Consider the following 27496-nt stretch of genomic DNA (forward strand, 5'->3'; position numbering starts at 1 on the left):
TGGCCTTGATAAGAAAAACAAGGAAATTCTCTGGAGAAAGCATGAAGAAGTCACCACTTTACTTCCTGGAACTACCCATTCCTCTCCCTGATCTACAGTTGTGATCCATTCTCCACCCCCCACCCCCAGCTATACTCCTCCTTGACATACAGCTCTCAAACATTTTAAACAGGCAAACTTAAAAAACTGTATGAAAACAGCTCCTCAATAAGTAACAGTTTTCTTTCTTTCTCTCTTTAAAAGCACACAATACCTGAAAATGGGTCAACTCCGGTGCCAGCTATCTTCTAGTTAAGTAAAAAGAAGCTTCTCTGCAGAACGGCGCTACTGCATGGAGACTAAAGTCCAGCCACATGTAACACAAGAAATTAAAGTCCATCAACCTGAGCCTATCTCGTGCTAAATACTAGTGAATCTTGACCACAAGTTCTGAAATAACATATGCTTTCGGGGAACATGAACACAGGCTCCATTTTGGTTTTCAGCTCTCAGAATCCAAATATCAGTAAACACTAACTTGCAGTTAGGCTGCTTACCAGTCCACTAAGGAAAGAAATACAGCCTGTAGTTGTCTATTATTTGAACTCTCAAGGCCCACTCAGTTACAGGCATTAAATACTTATTGGGATCCAAACTACAAGCACGTCTTTGACACATAACTCTGTACATTAACCTGTTACAGGTCAAAAATCCAAATCCACCATTTTGCTACTCTTCTTCAATTCAACGATGACAAGAATAAGGCTAGTTATACTGAAATCTTACAAATGCTGCTGCTGAAGTCACATACTGTGTTTCTAAGGTGTCATTAGCTTCTAAGGCAAAGAAAGCAACTTATTCTTAATAATTCACCTTCCTCTCAACTCGCTAACAAGAAAGATGGTTTTAGTACCCTAAGCATCAAGAGTTTCACTGCTGACCACCCAGCCAAACTGTGGGAAGAAAAGCTTTTTAACAAGAAAGCTGTCTCTTATCTTTAAAACTCAGCCTCCTCGGGCAACCCCAGAAGCTTCTGCAACTTGATTGGCATGACAGGATTTCAGAATTGCAAATGCTGATACATCATTAACCAGAGCTGGTTAAACAGTGGTTCTTCTGCTTCCACCCATGGCAAATACCGTATCAAATTCAATTTCTGAGGGGAAAATAAATCACCCCGTGCCAGACTCTATGAGTCCCATTCCAGGCTGCCACAGCCATGCGCCAGCTGACCTGCATAACTCAACGGCAGCACAGACCCTTCCCTGCACGCAGAGCTCCCACTGGGCCTCACGCATGTGGGGCACATACTCCAGAATGGCAGGGTAGGCAGCCTCTATGGCAGCTCTGAGCATCTGGCATCGAAGAGCAGGAATTTGGGAGGAGGACTTTAGACTCCACCACCTCCCTGGGCAGCCTGTGCCAGTAACTCACCACCCTTTCTGAGAAGAAATTATTCCCAATATCCAACCTCCCCCGGTACATCTTGAGGACATATCCTGTCCTATCACTAGTTATCTAAGAGAAGAAATCGACTCCCCCCCCCCTCCCACTGCCCTACCAGGCATTGGCCAAGCCCATGTGTGGTGTGGACAAGTCGAAGAACTGCCCTCCCATACAGGCTGAGTCTGTGTACCTGTATCTGCACTTTCGTGCAGGTAAAGCATTAGTATTTCCTGCTCATCAGCTTCCTTGGTGGGAAATTCTACTTAAATTCAGCAACTGAAAGCATCTTGAAGAGTTAAGCTGTGAAAAACTTGGCTGAGCAAAACGCAACAGCTAAAAATAGGGACAAAACGGGGAATGCCAAAGCTAACAAAGATAAAACCTCAAAAAACTGCAGTTTCATTGTGAAAAATATCATTGTTTATTAGGTTAGAATGTCTCTGCTTGGTTTCATCCCACACACACATTCCTGCTGAGTGTAACAGAGTGAAACTGATCTTGGTGAAGAAAGGCCATTCAGCTATTAGGTCCCTTTTACTGTACATTAATGGAATCAACTTAAACGAATTTTGCTTCAGTATGGGACCGTTTCTCTCCCTACACAAATGCAGCCATACTAGGGCATATGTTTAACAAAAAATAAAAGGAAATTCTACCATTGCAGCCATTCTTCTAAAGCAAGAACAAAAGCTATTCATGCATCAAACGCATGCTGGCAGCACACTGTTCAGCAGCAGTAAGAACAAACACATTCATTAACCACCAGGATCTCCTCCCCGCCAAGGCAGACAGAGAATGTCTCAAAAGGGCAAAGGAGCCCATTGATAAGTCACTGAGAATGGAAAAGCCCGAAAAGCAATTGTCCTGCATTTGGTTGTTTTTCAGCCCTGCTACAAGATGTGCCAGCCCCTGCACAACAGCTGTCAATAATGCTTTGGAATCACAAAGGAAAAATACAAGGATTAATTCGTATGTAACTTGCTCTTTACAGATGTTGACTTTAACAGGTAAAAACGTTGCTCTAGGATGCATACATACTTGGGTATCCAGGGAGTGTGCGGCTACACTCTCATTGAATGCCAGTGAGACAAAATAGTAGATTAAAAGTATTTTCAGACATTTAAATGCTCCAATAAACATAGTCTTTCAGTACTATTTATGTGTACTACAAAAGGGAAAAACTATTCTATTTCAAGGAGAAACTGAGAGATGGGAGACAAGAAGGATGGCGAGCGAAAGCGACAGAGGTTTTTCATATTATGAGTCTGGTAAGTAACCTTAGGAGCCGAATGAAGGAAAGGAAAAACAACTCAAACCCTACACAACAAGAACAAACAGACAGAAACCAGTTGGAGATTGGTCTGAGCATCACTGTACATAGCCAGTAAAATCTATGCACTCACATGCTAATACAATCAGCAGGTTCAAAAGGGATTTAGAATAAAAATCATGGACAGAGACCAATGCCAGCGGGCACAAAGAGAACTAGGCAGGGCTGTACCCTCTAGAACAACAGCTCTGCGTGATGGGGATACATGTGCTGAGAACAGATGACTGCGAGGAGCTGCACATGGGCTCTCCATAGCAACATCTGCAATTGCTGCTGGAAGAGACAGACACAACTTTGTCACAAAGGCAGGGGAACTAGGCAAAGAAATCCTGTAGGCCCTGGAGATGCCCTTTAGAATGAAATGACTACAGAAGAAAAATGGTCAGAATTACACAGTTTACCATAGGACAGGTGACCAAGACATTACCATGAAGAGTTTTTCAACATCTGATGGAAGGAAACATTAGTTTTGTTTAATAGGAAACCATAATTAAAGCCTTACTAAGGAAAAAGTTTGAAAATCCAGGGAAAATCTTTGCTGGCAGAAGCTTGTGCTAGGCTTGAGAGCAAGAGAAAGTTGGTTTCTCTTGATGCTGAGTATCCAACATTGGAGTAAGGAGGAACTTACATGACCTGCAAGGTCAAGTTTCTCTCTAATGAAAGAAATAGAGATTATATGGTTTGATCTATCTAGTGATGTATTTTTTTTTCTTCAGTAGGAATACAGCTTTCTGAGAAGCACTGAACGCAAACAAGTCACAGAAGCGGTTATCACCATAAATCATTTCCCAAGACCTCTCAGGGAACTGCCCAGAACTTGAAAGCCAGAGAACACACTCCCACATACTTCTTCAGAAAGAGTAATTAGTGTAATGGACAACTGAATTTTGCAAAGTAATGAGGGAGCTGGGCAATTTAAATCACAGTCCATTCATTCTCTTGTTTTTCAGAGGACGAAGAAAACCTGTGCAGCATATTAAACAGCTACTTCTTGAATTACAAAGTACACTGTGCTCAAACCACTGCAAATAAAGCCTTCAGATAATAAAAAGCACCCAAGGTTAATTTAAAGAAGACAGTTTATGATCCTGTGTTAGATATGTACCAAGAGAAACAAACAAACAAACAAAAAATTAATAGTCAGAAATCCACTGTGATGGATGCCAAGAGTAAAAAGTGTAATTCTATACTCCAATGATATTTCAGATTTCCAACTGCATTGTACCCTCCACTTCCAGAAGGACAGCACTTGTCTGACAGCGGATGATGGACATGGAAAAGGCAATCTGATTAAGAGGCTTCTGTAATAATTGGATTATTTAGCAATTGACACTTAGTAGTGATACTCTGCTTTATCCTATCAAGACTGCAGCCCTTCTGTCTTTACAAAAGAAGAGGTGAGAGGTGTTAGAGGGGTAAGTCGCACCACCAAGGTACAGTTATTGTCAACACCCACCTGACTGGAGGCCTCTAGGCCTGCACTGCAGTTATAGGGAGACAATTTCAGGAGCACTTTTCTTCCTTTTATACGGAAAAAGAACGCTAGATGGTGCTATATTCGTGTCCGCATCTTTACTCTTTGTAATGGTAGCAGCAAGAAAAAGTTCAAAGGAAACTGGGACAAGATAGGTGCTTCACACGTGTAGTGGCAAAAGAATGTTTCCATGTTATGCAGCGCTGTCCCACTGCCCATCAGCCTCAGAACCTGAAACTTCTCATTCACATCATGATAACAACAACAAAAAAAGAAATAACAATTCCAAAATATTGATTACATGTAGCAGATACTGAATCCACTCACAGGTTTAATACTACTATTGTTTAGGGAGTGATCCACCTATATATATATTTTAATAGTGACTATTAGAACATTCACAAACAATTTTTTTAATGAATCAAAAGGACTATTTCATTTGCCTCTCTGCTCAAACCAGCACACATTCAGACCGTACACATGTGCAGGCATAACACTTCAGTTACAGTAACTACAAGCTTTGGACTGCTGGTGGGAAAGAAGTCTTTGAAGATGTTGCTTCCAACCACTGATCACAACAACTTATACAAACTTTTCTTCTCACTGCTCTGCTATGCCAACACAGCTGCTTCTAGGCCACAGAGTGAAGCAGCCCAGAGATGTGAGCAACACCCACATCGCCTCTTCCACAGATCCCATCTGGGCCAGCTGTTTAAAATACCTCAGAAATCATAGTCCCACAAAAATCTGCTTAGGATACATCATGGCCAACTCCAAATTCCCTGCCATTCACTCGTTACGTTCACTGGTAAGGGGTCTGGAGCACAAGTCTTACGAGGAACAGCTCAGGGAACTGGAGTTGTTAAGTCTGGAAAAGAGGAGGCTCAGGGAAGACCTCACTTCACTCTACAACTTCCTGAAGGGAGGTTGTGATGAGGAGGGGCTTGGCCTCCCAGGCAACAAACAGGACCTGAGGAAATGGCCACAAGTTGTACCAGAAGAGGTTTAGATTACACATAAGAAGGAACTTCTCTCAGAGAGTGGTCAGACACTGGAATGGCTGCCCAGGGAGCTGGTGGAGTTGCTGTCCCTGGCAGTGTTCAAGAGGCGCCTGGATGAGGAGCTATGAGATATGGTTTAGTGGTTTGCTGTAGCTAGTGTCATGGGAGGACGGGTGGACAAGATGATCTTGTAGGTCCTTTCCAACCTTGTGATTCTATGATTTTATACATTTGAGAAAGTACCAACACAGAACACAGCCACTCATTTCCCCAGGATTTTCTTGCTGTGTTCTTGCCTTTATTTGCAAGAACTTTTGAAGAAAACTTTTACAATAAAACCTAGCTGTTAACCTTAGATTAAAAGAAAAAGAGTTCACATTAAAGCCTCTGACAATTCTTCCTATCTTTATGTCAGATGTATACAAAATACACCAGCGTGTATTACTGACCAAGAAGAGATCTTGCAGAGCAAGTACAAGAATAATTTCCAACTCCCAGTATTTCCCTTTGACACCTTTACAAAGCAAAGAGTTGAAACTCAATAATAATAATAATATCAAGAAAAAATATACAACAAACTATTTCTACAACAAATCTTCTCCAGGTCACAAGTGGTTCAAGTTTACTGCTGCAGAACAGGTAACCAATATAAAAACATTACAGTTTCAATCAGCAAACTGCATTTGGCTGATAACTGAAAAAGATGAGACTCAAAAAGTACATCATGCTTGAAACAGCATGAGGTAGGATGACACGCACTGATCTCAATTAAACAAAGACTAAAGAGAAGTCAGAAAGAGGTATTCTGTTGATAGTTATCCTTAAAGCCATCTCTCCAAAGCAGTAACTGTCATCTCCTCACACTTTACCCCTCCACGTGGCATGGGTATTTATGCCATTACTACTCCAGCATCCTGGAACGTAAAGAATAGAGGTATTTAGACCATTGTTCCCCTTCTAACTTTCTTTTCTTGAGAATATCAACCCTTCACAACTACACAGCACATGGGTGGAGTAAATTTAAGGTGTACTACAGAAATATCTGCCAAGAGACTTCATAAGCCAGCTCTCTGACCTCAGAGGATTCTAGAAATGGCTGGAAGTTACTTGGGATACAGCTATCTGGTAGCCAATTAGAAGGGCCCTGGTCTTATCTTTTGTTTATTTCAGTGCTCACATTTCTTCTTTTTGAAAACTCAGCTGACTTCTCAAATGCTCCCAGAAGACCCTGGAACTGACAAGGTCACTTGAAGCTAACGGAGTTCAGCTCAGCTAAAACCCATCATTTGGAATCAATCTGTCATTTATCTCATGGTCATATTCACAACTAAACTGAGCTACAGTGATTATTCAAGCACAAAAGAACTGGATTAATTGACCACAGAACTAAGAAGCTATTTCTTTTAAAATACTGTATTTAAAAACTTCCTTGTATGGAACTGTATGATAAAAAGTCATTTAATTTTTCATACAACATGCAAATGAAGCTCCATCTTAAACATAAACTTTTACAGTTTCAGGACTAATGTGACAAAAAACAGAATGGCTTTGAAAACTGAAAAGATATACAGTCAAAACACTGGATGATTCATATTGTTTCTCCCATTCCCTTCTCCCACAAATAAATTCTTACGTCAACCTAAAAACTTTAGTTATAATGAACATAATGTTAAGCTGCAGTCCTCTTTTACTCTCATTCCTGACTCTGCTGGCTTGCTTTCCAGACATACTCCAAATGGTTCAACTTCCCAAGCATGCAAGTATAGTACCCTAGTTTCACAGCTAACATCAGTTGAGCCCATTTGCGAAACCCCTCAGCTTTATAAATAGTTGGCATTGAAAATTCAGGTACCAGTGAAACCCCCTCCTAAATAAGTAAAAGCATGCAGAACAGCAGCACCAACACCATCCACGGGCCATATACAAGCTTAAGAACGGAAGCACAACTACACATCTCCACAGCCTTCTCAAGATAAAATATATGACTGCTTACCAGTAATGGTGCAGGCATCTCTGTACTCTCTGCAGTCTGGCACATCATCTTCCACTGCTTCGCTTACATAGTGCTCTTCATGAATGCCTGTGTCACAGGCTTGGACTGCATGGTTCAACAGCTCCGAGGGAGGCACAGTGGCGGCCAAAGTGCAGTCGTGCAAATCTGTGGCGTCCAGCTTGGCAGGTTTCAGAGGGTTGTACAAACTGCCATCAGGGGGACCAGCACTGGAGACTGGGTCTGGCTGGCAGAAATAGAACTCCTTCTCTATGCTGGAGTCGGCTTCACAAAGTCTGCAAAACACAAAAGGGACAAGTGCTTAATTCAGGCCATTCCAAACAGCATAAATCAGAATAATTTTCTTTTCCTTAAGCACTAATTTAACCTGACAAATTCAGCAAATACTGAAAGCCAAATACAGTATATAGAGCAGCTGTCTATTTTTGCACCTTGCAGGATTTTACAGAGTAGAAAAGTGCTATTCCTTGTATAGTGTTATTTCCCAACAGCTGATTTTGCCTAACCCAACTTGGCATAAGCTTGGTCCAGCCATCTTGGCTCATTCACCACCTGCCTCTCTCTCTCACTCAGGCTGAAAGAGAACCCTGTGAAGCACAGGTCAGCCTCCTGCATGAGCCTCCCTATGCAGCAGACAGGCTGCACATCTCTGGGGTATTATATGAATAATTCTCTCATCTCTAACAGTAGAATAACATTATCTGGATGTATTTCTAAAGTTATGCTGAGGAGTTTGGCATCTGATTTTCCAGGCATTCCCAGTAAATAATGTTATTGCTTCACCAAAGTATTTATGACTATTTCTAGAAACTCTCGGCAAGACTGAAACATCTCCCTGTAAACAGCCACAATGCAGCCTGTGCATTCCAGACCTTCTGGGGGAAAGTTTCAAGGAAATCGTGCACTAAAGTTACATCATTATAGCAATTTTCACACTCCCTTTTCTCAACTATTTTTTCCTCCCTTTCACTGCCGGCATAAGAACAACAGAGCAAAATTCTGTTCTCTCAGAGAGTCTCAGCGACGACTCGTTTGCACTGAAATCTGAATATCACAACTGGAAAACTGGAAGGTACTATTAACCACAGGAAAAAAAATGAAACCCCACGCACAAAATGGCACCCTGGAAGATTTTCCTCAGTGACATATGTTTGTATTTCTGCACGGCACTGGATAGCTTGGAAATGGTTCTCATACTCGGAGGCTCAATACCTGTATTTTCTAACATCCATAATTGCTGCAGGAAGAGATTAAATCCAATGATAGATTTATGATCCATACTCATACAAATGGTGCTCTACCTCAGCTGCTGTGGGAAGGAAAACTTCACTCGAGTGTTCTACCAGGAAGTCTTACAGTTCCCCTGCAGAGCATCCATTATCCCTGCACCACCCAAGTACACGCTGGGAAGAACAATGCGGTGGCTTGGTACTGATTGCTGCTAAATGGTCCCCATTCAAGTGGCTCCCTAGGAGCCAGAGGAACGATTACAGATATTAGAAATCCGCTGTTTAAATTAAGTTGGAATTAAAATGCAAAGCTTCGTTATCTCTGCTTGATGATAGAAACAGCTTAAGCTATAAGCAAGAAAACACACCAGAAACACATAGACAGAATAATGAAATGAGCTCCATTGTGTCATTATTGCTACCACACAGCTGCGATTCACATTTGTTTTGAGAAATTGTTAAGATAAGTCTGACGTGAACAAGGACATGGCTGGGAGTTGGCAACCAAATGTCAACAAGAGCGTTCATGCTCTTCTTGCCATGTTTTCCCCTCCTCCACATGCCTTGGCAACCCCTGAGAGCCAGCACCATAAAAATACCACCAAGTGAAACACCACTGCTAAACTGAGGTGCAAGCTGTGTGTAGAAGTCTACTAGATCTCAGATTCTCAAAACTCACTTGAAACTTTTCTGGACATGCTGACATTCCATGCCCGACATTCCCAACCGTCTCTGTGAATTCATGATGCTGCATCCCACACAGTCCTGATTAAAACAACCTTCACCCAGATTGTAACACTGCAAATTGCATCAAAAGTTTGCAACAAATGAGTTTTGTCTCCTTTCTGTCTCCTTTTTTCATCCAAGTTAACATCCACATCATGGAAATGCCATGGGGCTCTGCTGCTTCCTCCTCCATTGTAGGTTACGCCCCAACAACTCAACTTCTGCCTTTTATAACTGCGCTGTTATGAGCAAATAGAGTGACATTCAGAAACAGCCATCCATGCTCTTCCTTCACACAAGCTGTTTTGTTTCACTGTTGGTCCTTACAGAAACTATAAACATACAGAGCTCCAAGTACAAAGACACAATAAAACTTACATCCCTCCCCTCCCATTTGCCCAGTCTGCTGCAGAAACCCACATAAAATCAATGTGAGAAAGTCAGATTCCAGATTAAGGCAGAGAATTTGCCTTGATGTGAGGACCTCGTATCACAAAGGGAACAAAGCAGGAATGTCCAAGCATATGCCTGTTCCCTCTCAGATCCCATGGAATATTCTGTTTCCAGACGCAGTGGGAAAAATGCTGTTTGGACTCTTATCTATGAAGTCTATAGAGGCCCAGCAGGGCAGATCTTAGCTACTGGATGAAGGGTGCACTCTCCACCACCACACCTTTAAACTAAATCTAAATATTCCTGTTGCAGAAAAGAAAAAGTAAGTCACAGCTAAGCACTATTTACCATGCTCCCAGTCCCATAAAGGGAGACAGACACTACTATACCCGTGAAATATGAAAAAATAGCACTCTTTTATTCAGTCCCAACAGCATATACAGCAATACAACAAAACTGTCATTGCAGCGTTTCCTATTTACTCCGTCTGACAGTCAAACAAGGACACAATTTGCAAACCAAATTGTGACTTTTCTCGATGAAAAACCCATGCATTTAATTCCTTCTACTCTGCATGCAAGCAGCGCAGCGTAAGATATGTGTTTGCATACAGGATTTAAATTTAACTCCTCTGTTTTACCTAGTATGATTTAACTCAATTTTTGCTTCAGTGTCTGTATTGCACCATTCTTACCAGTCTAAACAAAATGACAGTTTGAGGTCAATAAACAGACCTGGGTCTCAAGAAATACTTAAATTTGGGATGCATTATTTCTTCATTGTAAACTTGTTTACAGAAGGACTGCATTTCTCCAAAGTTTACTATTTAAATGTTTTTAACCGTGTCATTTTACTGGGCAATTCCATCTGAACATGAGGAAAAACTTCATTACTGTGATGGTGGCAGAGCACTGGAACAAGCTGCACAAGGAGGCTGTAGAGACTCCTTCTCTAGAGATATTCAGAACCCACGTGGATGCTTTCCTGTGTAATCTAGCATAGGGAATCTGCTGTAGTAGGTGGTTGGGATTGGATCAATCACATTCATAGGTCTCTTCCAGCTCCTGCAATTCTGTGGTTCTGCAAAACTTGCACTTCAAAAGAACAGCAACACAAGCATGAAGACTTGTTTGTGAAGACCTCCTCTGAATCACATACAGATTTTGGCTTATAAATGCTTAAAATTCAAAGTTCACAAGACTAGCTATATGAAATGCTTGAATTCTACATACCCCAAATACTACTGTCATCTAATAGTTAATACATCTACATAATAGTTTGGATGATGACTGCAGGGCAACGAAGACTTAAACAGAAAGAGGACTGCAGGGTACTTGTGGTATCATTGGCTACAAAAGGGGAAAAAGAAGATCCAAATTGACTTGTGGTTAGCCAGCACTGCACTCTGCACTGAAGAAGTTAGCCAGCTCTAACTACTAGGGCAAAACAGTCCAAGGCTGAGACACAATTTCATCAGAGAACAACCAAAATTTGGCAGTTCTTTGTAAAGAAAAAACAAAAATTCTTCATGTCAGTTAGCAGTTCCCAGGTTTCAGCTATAAGAAAAAAAACCTTGATCATTTGCAAAGCATTTCAGGGGAAGGCAGTTGAGCCTCATGCAGCATGTATTTAATATGAACATATATGAAATACATCAAATGAGTGCAGAACAGCAAGTGGCATAAAGTTTTCCTGCAGCCAGGATTGAACACATCCTAGCGTCCAATGAGTTAATGTAGTTCTTTCCCCAAGAGCCACAAAAGAGATCGAATTATTCTCTGCTGTGACTATCTAGAGACCAGCAATGCCAGCCATGCAGAATTTGTAACATTAGTCTCATTACCACCTTGGATTGCAATGACAGCAATTGACTGCAGCCCCAAAACAGGAACACCAACATGCTGTCCAAAAGCCACTGACTGCCTTTGTGCTGATTATTCAACTTGGAACATTTTTTAGTCAGCTTGATCAAACAACTGCAAATTCAGGTAAAAACACTCTTTAAAAAGGAGATAAGTATCTTTCTAGTGTTTCTGACAAAACCTCCCCACTTAATCCTCTTGCTCTGCATACTCTCATACTTCATCTGTTAGTTTAGAGCAAGAGCAGAGTTTTGAAGCATTTACTGTTGGACTAGTTGGTCTCTCAGTTCACATGAACTCCATTCATGTGAGGAACCAAGGCAGAGAACCTGAAAACTCAGCTACAGGGCATGCTTCATATACAGCCTCCTGCCAAACAGGAACATGATGATGCTACAAATAACTATACAGGCTACATCATTGCTAGGCCATCTGAGCACATACCTACAATACTGCTCTCCTCCAGAAAGCTTCAGGCTGCACAGACAGTGGGAGCATTCAGCGTATATGAACACATACTTCAGAGGCCTTAAAGGTGTGCAGATTTCTCCCTTTCATGTACTTGCAAGAGTCCCACCAGAAAGGTTTTCCCCTGTTTTGTACACTGTTTTGTAAATTCAATAAATAACTTATTTTACTAAGCCTGCTAAGTTTCACTAAGATCTTTAAGAAGAACCTTCCAACTTCTTATTACATGAAAAACTTTCTTCTGATGTAAAATACCCCATCCAGACACTGGAGTGAATCAAAGCCAGTTTTGATGTCTTTCCAATCGTGAAATAGATTAACATGCTCACATCCCCTTGTAATTCTGAATGAACCCCTTGGTCTGTGCTTCAGAAATAATGGCTGTGTTGACCAAAGCAACTTAATGAGATTCAAACAACCTGCTTACAAGATACAAGTTAATAAATAAAGGAGCACCTACAGACGTTTTTGCTGTTTTGTTTTTTGCATGTGTGTAGTATTTCCTTTCTTATTTTCTACCTAAGTGAGTGGGTGGGCATAAATGCCTACACTCATTTAAATGCACCATAAAAACTCAACTATTTGCAATAGAACTGACTTTAAGATGTAGACTCCTTTAGTTAAAGACTGAATTTGATCCCAAATAATTGGTTGAGAATAAGTTGATTTAGTCTTGTGCTTTATTATATAACATAATGTAATAAGATGGCTTTTATTTTCCACTGAGAAGCTAGGTTTTAAATACGCATGTAGAATGCTGACTGCTCAGACATAACTAGAGAGACACAAACAGTCAAAGTGTTACTTGTCAGTGATAGAAAGACAAGCAGTTTGCTTACCATCCAGCAACCTGCACAAAACTGAAGTTCTGCATTTCTGATGTCAGAACAGACTGATCAATTTTACAGCAGATTAAAGGGACAAACACCCTGAAAAACTTTAGACTATACCATTATCCAAAGCGTCAAAGCCACTTGAGAACCTTTCAATGAAAAGTCTTTCATATGTTGCCCTGGAGATAACACCACTTCCCCTTCCCTTTCCCCTCCAAACCTCCCCCCTCCTTAAAAAAGGAAGGAGAAAAAAAGAAGCCTTCTCTTCTCCAAGCTTTACAGCCCCAGCTCTCTCAGCCTGTCCTCATAGGGTAGGTATTCTATTTCTTATGTCATTTTTGTGGCCCTCCTCTGAATGCATTCCAACAGGTCCATGTCTCTCCTGTGCTGAGGACTCCTCATCCAGACACAGTACTCCAGATGAGGCCTCACCAGCGCAGAGCAGAGGGGTAGGATCACCTCCCTTGCCCTGCTGGCCATGCTTCTTTGGATGCAGTCCAGAATACAGTTGGCTTTCTGGGCTGCAAAGACACACTGCTTCCTCAGGTCCAGCTTACAGTCCAACAGTATCTCAAGGTCCTTTTTCGCAGGGCTGTGCTCCATCCTTATATCCTCCAACTCGTACTGATAGTTGGTATTGCCATAACCCAGGTGCAAGACTGTGTAGAACCTCATGAGGTTCTCTCTGGGGGAGAACCCCACCTGTCTAGGTCCCTCTGGATGGCATCCCATCCCTCGGCCATAGGTGCACCCCACAGCTTGATGTCATCTGCAGTTTTGCAGATCACAACCTCACTGTTAGTGTCACTGATGAACATACTGAAAAGCATCTGTCCCAGAACCAACCCCTGAAAGACACTGTTCATCACTGATCTCCATCCAAACACTGAGCCATAGATTACCACCTCTCCGAGTATGATCTCATAACCAGTTCCTCATCCATAGAACAGTTCAAATTCATGTCTTTCTAATTTGGAGAGAAGGATGTTATAGGAGAATGTGTCAAAGGCTTACATCCAGACAGATTACATCAGTGACTCCTCTCTTGTCCGCTGATGCATTTACACCATCATTAAATGGGACAGGGTTGCTCAGGCAAAACCAGTCCTTGGTGAAGCCATCTGGTTATTCCATAACATCTCCCTCTGTTCCATGTGCGTTAGCATAGCTTGCAGAAGGACTTGCTCCATGATCTTCACCAGCACTGAGGTAACAGCACAAACAGGTCAGTAGTTCTTTGGGTCACCACTTCTGTCATTCTTAGAAGCAGGTGCGATGTTGTCTGTCTTCCAGGCACCGGGGACTTCACCTGCCAACCATGACAACTCATACGAAACCACTAAAGAACTTTTTTAAAGCTGAAGCCATTTAGAGTCCTTTTATTTATTTTTTAAATACAAGTCTCATAACCAGCAAGGATTAAGCATATGAAAAAAAAAAAAAAAAAAAAAAAAAAAGAAATCGATACCTGGTTAACAACCAATCATATAGCAATGTCATTTAGAATTAAAAATAAGTAAGCATTAAAGCAAAAGCCAGAATACCAACAACAATAACCAAAAAAATGCCTCAGTGAAAACAAACATGTAAAGCATAAAACCTTAATCTCTGTCTCTTCAAAGCTGCTTCCTTGACCTTGTTTGGCCTTGCCTGACTAATAAGTCACCAAGACTGAGTCATGTTTTCTTAAAAGTAATACAAGCCAAAACACTGCAAATAAAAATCTAGAAAAAGGGGAAAAAATAATTGAAAACCCCCACGTTTCTCCACAAACCAGTTTCTCACCACCAGGACTCGGCCTTCAGAATGAACTCATAAGCCTGTTTCCCTCAGGGCAAGGGAAAGTGGAAGTGCTCTGTAGGACAAACTCCTCTGTGACCTTGGCAGCTGTGAGTGCTCACGCCTGCGCTCACCCTCTCCATGCACGCTGCCCCCTCTAAAGTTCCTCGAGGCAAATGCTGCAGGGCTCTATTTATAGTTTTTCCTTGTCTAAGTCTCATGTTACATCAGGAGCTTTGTACAGCCCTGTCTCTTTTTATTTCATGTAGGCCACCAAACTTGCCCTCCCCTTTTCCCCCTCCTGATTAGTGAGCAAATAAACTGAAAACAGTTTTAAAACAAACCACAAAATAACAGTACACCTCCTTTCTTGCAAGGTGCCATGCTGCTGGCTGGGAGACCTTAGCTAGACATGCTGCCTGTCCAGTATGTAGTAAGGAGGAATCCATCAGGTTACAATACATAGCTTGGAGGTGCAGCACTGCAAGCCATCAACACCGTGGACATGTATTTTTTATTCACACTCCTGGATACGCAGTGTGCTCACTGAGGTAGAACAAGGCAAGATGGGGATGGCTCAAGGGACACAGCCCAATGCTTGCTGAAGGAAAGAACCTAATGACTGAAAACAATCCACTACCACCACCATCCACAAAAACACTGAATTATTTGGGATTAGGCTGCTGCCATATTTAGCACGCATGAATTCCTACCTCACACACAACAAAAACTCAACCTACACTGCAATGCTTCAGTGCATTTACACATATTCTGCCTAACAGCAAATCTCCCAATACTACTTTAAAAGTACACGTATCAAAGACCTGTCAAGAAGCTCGTGTACGATGGAAACTGTTACACCAGCAGCAAACCAGGCCTTCAAAAAATATAACACAGGAATAGTGTCAACAAGAGCCCAAAAAGCACTGCTTATACACCAATGGAGTGTAACATTTCCCAGTTCCCTGCTCCTCCACGAACCTCAAAGACCACAGAAGTACTCACTACCTCCACTAGCTGGGAGAAGGCGCAGGAGAGGGGCAGTCCAAAATACAGCTGAAGAGCAAAACACTGCCTGGCCCCATTTCCTCCCCACAGGAAGGAGGAGCAAGAGCACTTGACTACAAGAGAGTCACAAATACGCTATACACGCACCAACTAACAGTAAAGGGGAAAACAAAGCAAACTGAACAACATCTGGGCCTAGGCAGCATGTAGAGGTATTCACAGTAAAATACATTACCATTCCAAGCCAAAACTCTTCTTCCTTAGGATGTGAGAGCACCGATGAAAACAGTGAAAACAACTGAAAGACCTGACTATAATGGTGGTTCCCCCAGGCAGATCCTATTTAAACAAAGATACCACAAACCCAACTGCCAACAGCTTTAGTCAAAGGCACAGTTTTAGCTGAGTAATTCCAAACAATGAACAGACTGACTCAAACCAGGTATTTATTGTGATTTAAAACCAGAGGGGGTGGATTTTAATCTGGTTTTGCATTACCATCGTTCTTCTCCTACTAAAGGAGGTTTTTTTTGTATTTTTATTTCCTCAAATCATTGTGGAAAGTGGCAAAATTTAAGAGTTTATGTAGTGTTGATGTAATTAAAAACAAAAACATGACAACAAGAAAGGTACTGTTTTACACCAGAAATTTCTTATTTCTGCCAGCAGCCATTTTGGCAAAGCCAATCCAGAGGCCTACCATGAAGGCAGGCCATACCACCAACTCCTGCTCTGCACAGGACACTAAGATCATCTGCTACCTTCAGAGGCCCACACTCACAGGCAGCAAGGCTCTCCCCGTGCTCCAGCAACTGGCACTGTGCACCGAGAACCTCCCTCACTCTCTGAGATTTCCCTATAACCCTAAACATGCAAATAGTTGTTCGGAAGCTACACCGCAGCCTCCTAACTGGCTGTTAAAGCATCTCATATTCATCCTCTTTTGCTGTCTTTTCTCATGTAGTTAGGTATGAGAGCAGTATTTTCAACCACACAGGATACCATGGTTTAGAGGGTGTGTGTGAACTGAACCCAGCTCTAGCAGAAGCTCTGTAATTACAGCCCATCTCCAAAGCTGTGGGCTGGGAAGAAATGCAGATTGATGCCCTCTTGAAGGAGTACAAAGCCAGACTTCCAACTCTTGTGGATACACAGGCCTTAAAAGCATCTTAGGTACAAGTGCTGAGGATAGACACAACAAGACCACAAATAACCTAAGCAACCAGCAATCCTTGGCCTCCTACCCAAGCTCTAGTCACGTGGATTTCCCGGCACTGGGACACGAGCTGCTGACTAACCAGGGTGCATCTCAGCACAACCATCTCTGTGAGAACGCCTTCCTTCAGCCTCCATACAAGTCAGCAGCAGAAAGGAGAAACCCAACAGCTGTTCTCAAAACATCATTTAGAAACCGGCACAATTATTCCCTCAAGTCGTTTCCCTGCTTACTAAGCTTGTGCTCAAGCACCAAAAATGAAATAGGAAAAATGAAAGAGGCAAATAACAAATGGTTGTTTAAAGGTTGCTCTGTATACCCAGTGTATTACCATATACATGCATTTGTATACTTGGGAACCCAGAATTGTTTATCTTAACAACAGGCTGTGGAATTTTAGGAAACTGGGCCAATGCATCTGTGGCTTAGTGCCATTAAAGTCAAAGTTACACTAGCAGAGTTCCCAACGGCATGTTAAGAAAATTCCAGGGGCATTAAATGAACACAATAGCAACACTGCAACACAGCCTTTATACACAACATCTCCTTGATGAGGGATGGGGGAACAACACAAAAGCACAAGCTAAGAGGTAAAAATGCAAGTTAAATGCAGTAAGTTTTGCTTCACTTCAAGAATATATTGTCTTTCTGAATTACGTAATGTTGTTGAAAGCCAGTGCTGTGGCTTTCCCAAAGGATCACAAAGACAAGAATATGAAGTCACTAAATAGTGAAGGATCACATTTTTCCAGAAGTCTGGAAACTGATTTCGGAAAGTAAGTGCAATAGTGCACTTGAGAGGTTTTGTTTTTTGTTTTGTCTTTGAAGACACCCTTGGGTACATTCCTATATGCACATATATATTCTTCAGAATACACCAGAGGTAGCTCTGGACATGGGATTTTCCTTACTCACTAGTCAGTACAGGCAGCAAGCAAGCACTGAGCCCAACTGCCTCCCACTTACCTCCATGGCAAACCTCTGCTGATGGAGGAAGAACTGAACTGCTGTAGGACAGGCAAACTGACTGTTCCATCAGTCAATTCAGTTTCTCACTTGTCAGCATGCCTCATGACTTATCTTAGCACCCAGACAGAAGGCATTCTGAGTATACCATTAGCCTCAGGCAAGCAACCAAGCCAGTTCTTAGCCAGGAGGAGTTCTTTGATGGACATGTCATTCCTGTGCTCAGCATCTGTTTTGTGTGCTTTACAACTTGACTGGGAGACTGAAATTCTTCTGAAAACCCTTTTTCAGTACAGTAACACAAACAATCTTTGCATGGTGATAGAAAGGAACAAAACAAATCCAGACCAACAAGCAAAATGGAAAGCCAGGCCTGCATGTCCAATCCTGAGTATAAACACAGGATTTCCTGAGAGGAACAGATCACTTCACCTACCCTGTAAATTCTCCATGAAGGTTGCTCATTTGGCATACAAACTCTTCACTGATTGAAAACAGGTAGAAACATGGCCAAGATTTACAGCTGAAGCCAATAACATTTAAAAGTACTTTGAGAGAGAGCACCCCAAATTTCATTACTTAGTCCTCATTAATTCCATCTGTTCTCTGTCTGCTGCATTCTAGAAACAGACATCAAGGCTTTACTGCTTCTCTTCCACTAAGAGGAGAGAACATGAAACTCTCCATGTGGCTGAACAGGGCCTGGAGAGCACCTCCCTGCAACCTAACCAGGTTAGGTTGGACCAGGAAGAATGAGCTTGATTGAAAACAGCTGTGCATCATATCACTGAAACAGCGCTTCCAGAAGAATACTTCTGTATTCTCTATGGACACTGACTTCCCTGAAATGAAGTCAACTCATTTATCTCCTTCTACAGTTCACATGGAAAAAAAATATTTCAATCCAAACACAGACACGCATTAAACACAAGACAAGTTGATATATTATAGAGCATCCACCTGAGATTTTGAGGTCTAAGAACTAAGAATTCCCCACAAGAAATACTGAATTGCCATTACAAAACATGTCCAATAGCAATAGAGATCTCCAGGCTCTCACTTCCCCCCTAACAACTAGCAGCCAGGGATTTGTTTAACAAATTACTGGGCATCCTTTCAGTCAGAAAGATATCAGAGTACAAAAAGTTAAGCATTATAGTTATTCCTACTACAAAGTAGAAGCCTGGCACACTAGATCACCCCTACCCCCCTCATTCTTCTGGATTTTTTCAGCAGAGCATTCTGCCATCAATTCAGAATTGTGCTGTGTTTTTCTATGGGCTCTTCTGTCCCTAATGAACCACTGGCAACCATAGAAAAGCTCAGTTTTCACATGCCTGTCTTTCACTGAGGAAAGAGGGAAAAAAGTGCACATACTTGTTTATATTATTAAATGGAGAATCATAAAGGCTGGAAAAGCCATCTAAGATCACCTAGTCCAATCTGCCAACCCACCCCTACCATGCCTACTGACCACATCCCTCAGTGCCACATCCACACAGTTCTTGAACACCTCCAGGGATGGTGACTGCACCAACTCTGACCCGTGATGCTGTATCACCGCTCTTTCAGAGAATAAACTTTTCCTAATATCCAAATACGAACCTCCCCTGGCACAACTGGAGGCCATTCTATCCTATCACTGTTACCTGGGAGAAGAGGCTGACCCCCACCTCAGCACAGCCTCCCTTCAAGGCAGCTGTAGAGAGCGATCAGGTCTCCCCTGAGCCTCCTCTTCTCCAGACTGAATAATCCCAGCTCCCTCAGCTGCTCCCCAAAAGACTTGTGTTCCAGACCCCTCACAGCTTCACTGCCCTTCTCTGGAATAAAAATACCGGTAGGTCATTTTGTCAGTGAACTTCTCACTGGAGCCTCCCTGGGAGGAAGAGGAAGAACAGCAGCAGTTTCCCATGACTCACTGATTCAGTAACTCCCATGTAAAGTCCCACAATCTTCAGCCAAGGCCCAAACCAGCCACTCTCCTGTGGTTAAAGAGAGCAGCCACCTTTTAAGCAGCACTAAATCTAGCACTGCCTCTCTGAGCTGGATGCGTTGGTACCTGCCCACAGCACAAACAGCCCCTGCAATCTGAGCGAGACACTCTGCTGCTGCTTTCTGAGGGATGAGACACTGCTGAAATGCCCCCTTCCTCACTCTCTGTCTACACCATCATAGAAACAAGAAAGTCTATTAGTAAACAGAAGGAAAAGGTCACCAATTTCACTTGTATCTGTGGTCTTCTAGGCTAAGATCACTTGCACAGGAGCCAAAAGGGCAAGATAAGAACATTTTCCCAGTCACACCATGAAATTGCAAGGGAACAATACAGCACGCACCTGTAAGCTCTCCCACAGAGTCCTATTGGGAAACAAGCGCTAACATGCCAATGTTGATAACAAACAAAGTTTTTTACAGCTTGCATTCATTTCAGCTAAGGCAAAGCCTATCTACAGCAAGGCATGAAAGCAGCAACACAGGACAAATCTGACAGCAGATAAGAGATCACTTAACAGCTCGTGTACCATATTTTGGGGATTATTAATGCACCTTTTCTCCTCCTGACTTTTGCGTTATATGTCATATCATAGGTTTCCATTCTGCCTTGAGCTTTACATTGTGTTCAGACCTACACGTACTGAACAAGCGAAGAACAGAGCCATTCATCAACTTCTCAAAGGCCTTTATATAGAGGCACAAACTTACAGTACAACCAAGAAACCACATAAAACCCAAGGAGATGGATATCACAAAAGACTATTTTCTTGCTATTGAAACCCACATATGATTTAAGGGCATATTTAGCTGCTGCAGAGGGTTTCCAGATTCTGACAATATTTTTCTTCTTTCCCCTTGCACAAGTTTATCCCTGTTTATTAGGAAGCTTCTTTCTACAGTCATATATCTCAACTACGTCACTGATCTGTCCTGCTCAGTTCTTGGTTACTATGTTTTTAATTCTACTCTTTATTTATTTAAAAACCTCAGTTCCAGTAATTCAGATGCACATCAGAGCACAGTGATAGAGCACTCTACAGAGATGTTCCCAAGGTCAGTCACTAAGCTCAGTGAGAGATACAAATGTCAGCAGCCTTCAACCCGATGTTTAATGCCTAACCACCATAGTATAGTTTGCATTCATCATCAGTTCCTCTAGCTGCAAGGCATAAGGCACCACTGTAGCCACTGGGTTTTAACTATGGTCTGGGCTCTTCAGACACATTACAAATAGCTGTAAAAATAAAACATCCCGCAGAGGCAGAGTTGCACAACTAGATTAGGCCCAACAAAACAGGCAAGACAGCATAAATAGCACAGAAGTCGGCTCCCACACAGGAGTCTGAGCATGGCCAATGCCTGCCAGTCAAAAGGAAGGAGGATGACACACAGCCCAAACACATCCAGACTGGTTTAGGGAGACAAGAAGATATACATTTGAAATTATATTTTCATTTGAGAGGAAGAAGGAAAAAAGCACTTCATACCAGGTAGATGTTAGTATCCCTGATATGAAGGGATAGCATAACAGCACATACAAAACATTTATAAAATAAACCAGAGAATGAGAGCCAGGCAATCTTTTACTTCAGCACACGTATAAATGTTCAGTTTCATGGAACTTTATGAAGCACAGTAGCAACTGACATGGCTTACTTTATCTTTTGTGTCCCCGTAGCAATGAAACACACATCACCAAAATGTTTCTGCTATGTGGCAGCGTTCCCAGATATGTCATTTAGAGAAGTCTCTAACAGCCTGGAATTCTATTTTGAATTCCCTACCTGCACATTTTATTTGCAAAGATAAACACGAAAGCCAAGAAAAGCACATTCACTCAGCCACGCACGTGGAGATCAAAACACTGGGGGAACCTTTGACTTTATTCTCTCTGTTCTAAATCAAAATACACATTAGAAGTTGAAAGGCAAGAGGCAGGGAAAACATGGCAATGTATTCAGGGGAGTCTCACTAGCTTTCCTCTAAATCATGAGGAGCTCTGAGGCTCACTCTAGCTAAAAGGTCTGCATTTCTTAAGATCTATAACCCTCACTACAATCAAGAAGGAATTTTGCATGCAATTCTCCCTCAATAACATGGAGATTATTCCTAGCTCAATACATGCTCTCTTTCTTGAGCTAACAAACCTGAGAAACCTGTATTTTCTTTGCAGGTTATCAGGAAATACGAAGACTCAAAAATAGACAAAACAGTAGGGAATGGAAGGAACCTTTTTCCTCCTTCCCACTGCAAACCATGGGCAGCTCCCTGTCAGAGCTCCCCGCAGGACTCTGTCCCTCAGTGACTCTAAGCATTTAACCAGACTGCTAAAAACAGCCTCAGCTACAAGACATACACATTATCAGCAGAAAACATTCACGCAGGCCTCACAGCAGTCCCTCAGCTCAGCGTGATGATGGAGAGACCAAAGAGGCAGTGAAGAATTGTTTGTTGAGTCAGGAAGCCTCTACTGCATGCATATTGCAGACAGAACAATATGAATATATTTTTTCTCATGGTGGTGGATGCCTCACAAGCAACCTCAAGAATCTGAATTGGAATTCAAACCCACCAACCGCTTCCAGTACACTTCACATATACATTAGATGGCAATTCTGAAGCCCACTATGAGTATCTGGATTTATATACGCACCATGTAATGAAGTACACGGTACTTGGTAAAGCAGGGGAAACAATCAACATTTCAAGAGTTATTCTCCTCACTATAAAATGGTACTAAAACAAGCAGAGGTTAAAAGCTTTGTCCAGGTCACTTCTGTGTGGTACCTGTGCCACAAGTGTTATTTCATTGCATGCTATGATCGCTACTCCAAGGAATAACCATGAGATTCAGACTGTAACAGAGGCTGTTCTCAAAAATCTGAGTAAACTATTTCTAATCAGTATCAACACAATATTGTTCAGTAAAGCTGTAACGTAACTATTTCCCTTTTCCCCTTCAAAAAGTCAGTTTCATGTTAACTGACAGATTCTGTTCAGTTTTATGGTAAACACAAATGAAAGAGACATGCTAAGGAGCAGCTCATCTTCAGACACTGCATGAAATTACGTTCCGCACTGCACAACTATGCTCAAGTGCCATCTAAAACATTCAAGGTGTCTTTAAAAACAAAAATCAACTTGACTTGCAGCATCTTTATTTGAGATATTTTACCTCAGACAGAAGCACTGAAGCATTTTAATTCTTCATGTGGAAAACAACAGTAACCTTCCCACTGACACCTCCCAGTGCTCTATTTCTCCTTGTGCAGCTACAATCCCCAGTGCTACCAGACCAACAGGACAGTTTTATCCCGAATAAATTCCTGTGTAAAGTTGAAGTGATACTTCAAAACATAACAAACCATAAACATTATTTTTAAGTAAAGAGCGCTGTTTTTTTTTTTTTTTCCTTCCTAAGTCTCAAAGAGTTTCTAGCAAAGCAGAATTTTCCATGGCTGCAAGAGATACAGAGGGAGCCCATTCGTCCATTTGTTTTTCCCATGACATTTTCATTGGAGGGCAAGTCTCATCAGCTGCACTATGCCCTTCCTATTGATGTTATGTTAACGACAATGCCAGAAACCAAATTTGCAGGGCCTAGTTAAAAAGTACTTTGCTCTTGATGCTGATAGCTGTGATGTGAAGTGAAAGCATTGGGAAACATGCAAGTAAACCAGCGGTTACCTACAATTAAAACCAAACAAATCATCACTTCAGAATAAACCTTTCAAATTTCTTTTGTTTGCCATTGGAAGGATGAGGCTGAGCAGTACACCTAAACATACCTACCTTCCTCTCAACTTTCAGGTGTTTTCCCTACCACATACACTCCCTTTCATCACTTCAAGAGCTTCACTTACTAGAAGGAAAAGCCCAGATCAGAAGTCACCAATACTTCTTATCATGCTGAAGGACATCCTTACCAGATACATGTCTCATTTTACTTTCTTTGTCAAAGTTACTGGGAGCAGTACCAAACAAGGTTATTGAAGACCAAACAGCTTGAAGAATTCACTGAGAACTGGCTGACACGCAAAAAGCACCAGAGCTGGAAGGCCCATTTCCCTTCACTTTCCCTGGCACAGTTTGGCATAGCTGTGCATTACCAGTTGCCAACTTACTGTATTTCCTGAGAATAAGGAGTAGGGTAAAGGGAAGGAAACACACAAGCAATCCAGCCAGGAATGAGTGAAAATAATCCTAAGGTCTCTCATATCAATACATGTCTAAATTAGAATTTCCACATGACATCTGAGCTATCTATATTAAGCTGCTCAGGCCAGTCTTCCACTAAATTAAGCTCCTGAGTGGCTTTCAAGTTCACGTGATTTTTTGAGCCTAACTGGGCAGCTATTCTCTCTGCCTGAAAGTTTCCTTGACAACTACATTTTTCAACTCCAGTTCCAGGTCTGTGATGAAACCTTGTGCACGTGAAGCCAAATGATGTCAGGAACCGCATTTCATCTCTTTTAGAGTGAGAGGTTTTCAGGATGAGACGTGATCAGAGGGAACAGCACCTCAGATGAAGTAGAGTTTCGATATTTAAAAACATAAACCACAACGTGAAATACACTCCTACCCCTTCTAATCCTCACGTTTTCCCACTAATTGCTGTACAGCCCCATAACAACTAGCAATTATCTAAAGTCATGCTCTAAATGGCCACATATCCATCTCCAATTTCATTTTAGATATTACTTGTCCCAGAATAATCCACATTAAAATCCTCATTAGAAAGGCTGGTAAATGTATTATAAATTAGTTCCAATACTTCCAGTTCTCTTTAAAAGACTGCATTAGAATTTATTCAGCTCTCCTTCTTGGCTGCAAAGACTGCAGGTTTTGCTGCAGACCTCTGCTTTTATCCATGCCGCCTTCGTGCATTCAGAACCGGTCTCATTAAACAAAACCTCAAGCCCACTCACTGGGCAGTTCCTAATAACACCTTCCACACAGTTTCCTCTGCCTCCTTCTTACAGTCTGTGTTAATGACACATTCTGGGACGAAGTTCACCAGAAAAAAAAACCTATTTCCATAGTAGTCCACAGCATAGACGTAGATATATCAAACTGCAACACCCAGAATACATTGAGGAGGAGATTTATATCAACATCTGTGAAAATCCCTTATTTTAGCACTCAGCACCAGTGCAAGACAAGTGCTCTTCCATAAAGAGAACAAACTGTGAACTGCTGTGGGATGAATTAGAAGCCCCACAGGAAGTACACTCAGTGGAAAGGAACAGTAAGCACAGGTAAGTTAAGCGCACAGGGCAAACAGCAACTCTGAATTAACAATGCCTAAATATTACTGGGGCAAAACAGGAATTTACAAGAGGAAAGTGAGTCATGTAAAAATGATCAGTTAAATCTGTCCAATATATTCCACTCAATAATACCTTTATTTTTCCTTCAGTCTACTCCCTATAGACAAGAGCTCCTACCATAATGTAGGCGCTCTTTGGTTGCTGTATATTCCTACCTGAACTAGTGGGGACTGGGAAAGAGGAGTATAAAAGGAGCTTACAAGAAAATACATTCTTTCTGCCTGATACAGACTCTATCTCCATCCAGCTATGATTGCTCTCCCTGTCGTACTACAGATGCTAACAACTTGACAAAAATTCTTCATTTCCTTTCCTTTGCTCTCCTGCAGATGCCTAAGATCAGCACTGAGATATTGTAAGCGTTAAGGACTTGAAGCACTGCAGGTAATGCCAGTCGGCAGCATTTCTATGAGGTTGGTAAATGTAAGGCTTTTGATGAAGGAATTTTAACTTTCCTCAAGTCAGCCAATCACAGAGTGAGGAACAGCACTAAAAGGCTCTGTTCCAAAGCTAAAAAGCTCCCAGACATGCAAAGGCCCTTTAAATTGTTTTGGCACAGAGATTAAATGGGTTTTGTAACAAAGAACATGTGGAAAAAAGAGTTAAACTTAATTCCTGCCTTAACATGACTAGAAGCAGTTGCCATTTTTTACAGATTCTCTAAGCATACCCATTCTTTTAACAGAGTTCAGATGGCCAAACTGTGGAGTAATAAAAAGAAACAGGGAATTATATATACTACATACTATACTACACACTATTATATATACTATACTATATACTATATATGCTTTTTCATAATTTATTACATTTTAATAAAATGATGCAAACCCCAGTACAGGTCACCTTGTGCACTGCTTCCATGTTAGTAGGGGAACAAAGTCCAGCACACCAGCCAGACAGGCATTACTTTAATAACGAGGCTTGAAGTTACCAAAGTATCTGTTAGAGTATATACATACATACACGCACGCACAGTAACATTTTGCTGTCCTTCACTTCTGTTGCTGATCGTGGAACGTGACAAACAAATTATCCTGTGGGTATCCCAAATAACTGCAACTTCTTTGAAACCCAAAGACTGTAAATTTGCATGAATTTATCTGCTGCTGTCACAGCAATTATTTAATAATAACACCATGGTTTCAGACTCTGAAGTACAACTTCAGTTCGGAGAACACAGAACAAAAAGCAATCCTGGGCCCCTCCATGCACCTGTGCACTGTTGATGCCCTGCTTTTGCCTACCAAAGCATAAGTCTTTCCTCCTTCCCCCCCAGTTCAAAAGCGGCGTGTGACAGTACAACAGCAGCTCAGCATTGCTGGAGTAAGAGGCCAGGCAGTAAAATCCAGCACAACAGCCAAAAAACAATATTCAACTGAACTGCAGACTAAGGGAATCTGAAAAGCACAAAAGCAGCACTTGCATGCTCTCTCTGTCTGAGCTGACTGAAAACATAGCTAGCAATGTTTCTGCACACACATTACATACATACTACACTCAAAGTCAAGCTCTGTGAAACTCAAACGACATCAGATAACTGCAACTCCACAACAGCCTGTACCTGCTCTTCTGCCCTTTGTGCTCCTGATCATCTGCGTAGCATTCCTCCTTCCCCGAGTCTGCTTTCCCCCTCCGGAACTTCACCATTAGGCCAGCACGCTTGCTTTAACTGTCGGTTCTATTTGCGTTTTCCCCACACGAAGAGCTCTTGATGCCGTAAGGTCATTTGAATGCTATTGTAACTTTGGCTCCTGCACAAGTTTCCTCGCCCTCTCTTGGCTGAGCAGTTACGTGAGCTACCAAACTGAGTCAAACAGAAAGGCTCAGACTGCTCCTCTCTTCACTCTGCCGCACCAGAACTGTGATCTTTACAATATCCACGTTCTTAATCATGTCCAAAATTTCTAGTTTCAGCATGTCATAGTACAGTCAGCTGTGTGCCAAACACCCTCTGAATGGAACAGAGGTTAGCAGTCTTCTCCTTATAAACATCATAAGCAAAAACAAGGTAATGTATACCATCACGAATACACCACAAAATGTTTCCACGGAGTCTTCACAGAGTTGGTAACATTTATCTACAGATTAAAATAAAGTAATACTTTAGAACTGCACACAGTTCAACAGACAAAGGCTTCTGCTGCAAGTCCAGACACACCAATGGACCGACCAAGCCATGAGCTCATCTGGCAATCACACAAGTACTCCCACAAAGTGAGCCCTGGTGCGCTGAGTTTACGCTCCACAGGACAGAGAAACATCAGCTCCTACTTGCTACACAGTTCTCATTCCCATCTTGTCTAACTATCCAGATTTTTGGTCAAATTCATCTGTAATTACTCAAAAAGGCTCACATCTACACCAATGGTTATTTACAGTGCTTCCTATGATGACAGCCTTTGAATGCTGACTATGCAACTTCAGTTTAAACCAAACAAATCCTCGTT

General features: G+C 41.8%; 1 protein-coding gene across 18 annotated transcripts in view; it reads right to left on the reverse strand.

Moving 5' to 3' along the window:
* TRAK1 (trafficking kinesin protein 1) overlaps positions 1-27496 on the reverse strand; it is a 117623-nt gene that overhangs the window by 67545 nt on the left and 22582 nt on the right. For 14 of the 18 annotated variants that reach the window (XR_014942923.1, XM_085538214.1, XM_015854099.3 and 11 more), the window contains exons 1-2: positions 26611-26776; positions 7224-7516 (exon numbers count right to left, since the gene is read on the reverse strand). Coding sequence is in view for 13 of the 18 variants with exons in the window: in XM_085538214.1 (XP_085394340.1) it covers positions 7224-7516; positions 26611-26696 (379 nt within the window). In the remaining 5 variants the exon portion in view is untranslated. Of the gene's footprint in view, positions 1-7223; positions 7517-26610; positions 26777-27496 lie in introns of those variants that run through there. The other 4 variants (XM_085538209.1, XM_015854101.3, XM_085538217.1 and 1 more) reach the window with 1 other exon arrangement.

The sequence above is a fragment of the Coturnix japonica genome, chromosome 2 (assembly GCF_054131305.1).
Source record: "Coturnix japonica strain WE chromosome 2, WE-NBRP24, whole genome shotgun sequence".
In the NCBI taxonomy this organism is placed as follows: Eukaryota; Metazoa; Chordata; class Aves; order Galliformes; family Phasianidae; genus Coturnix; species Coturnix japonica.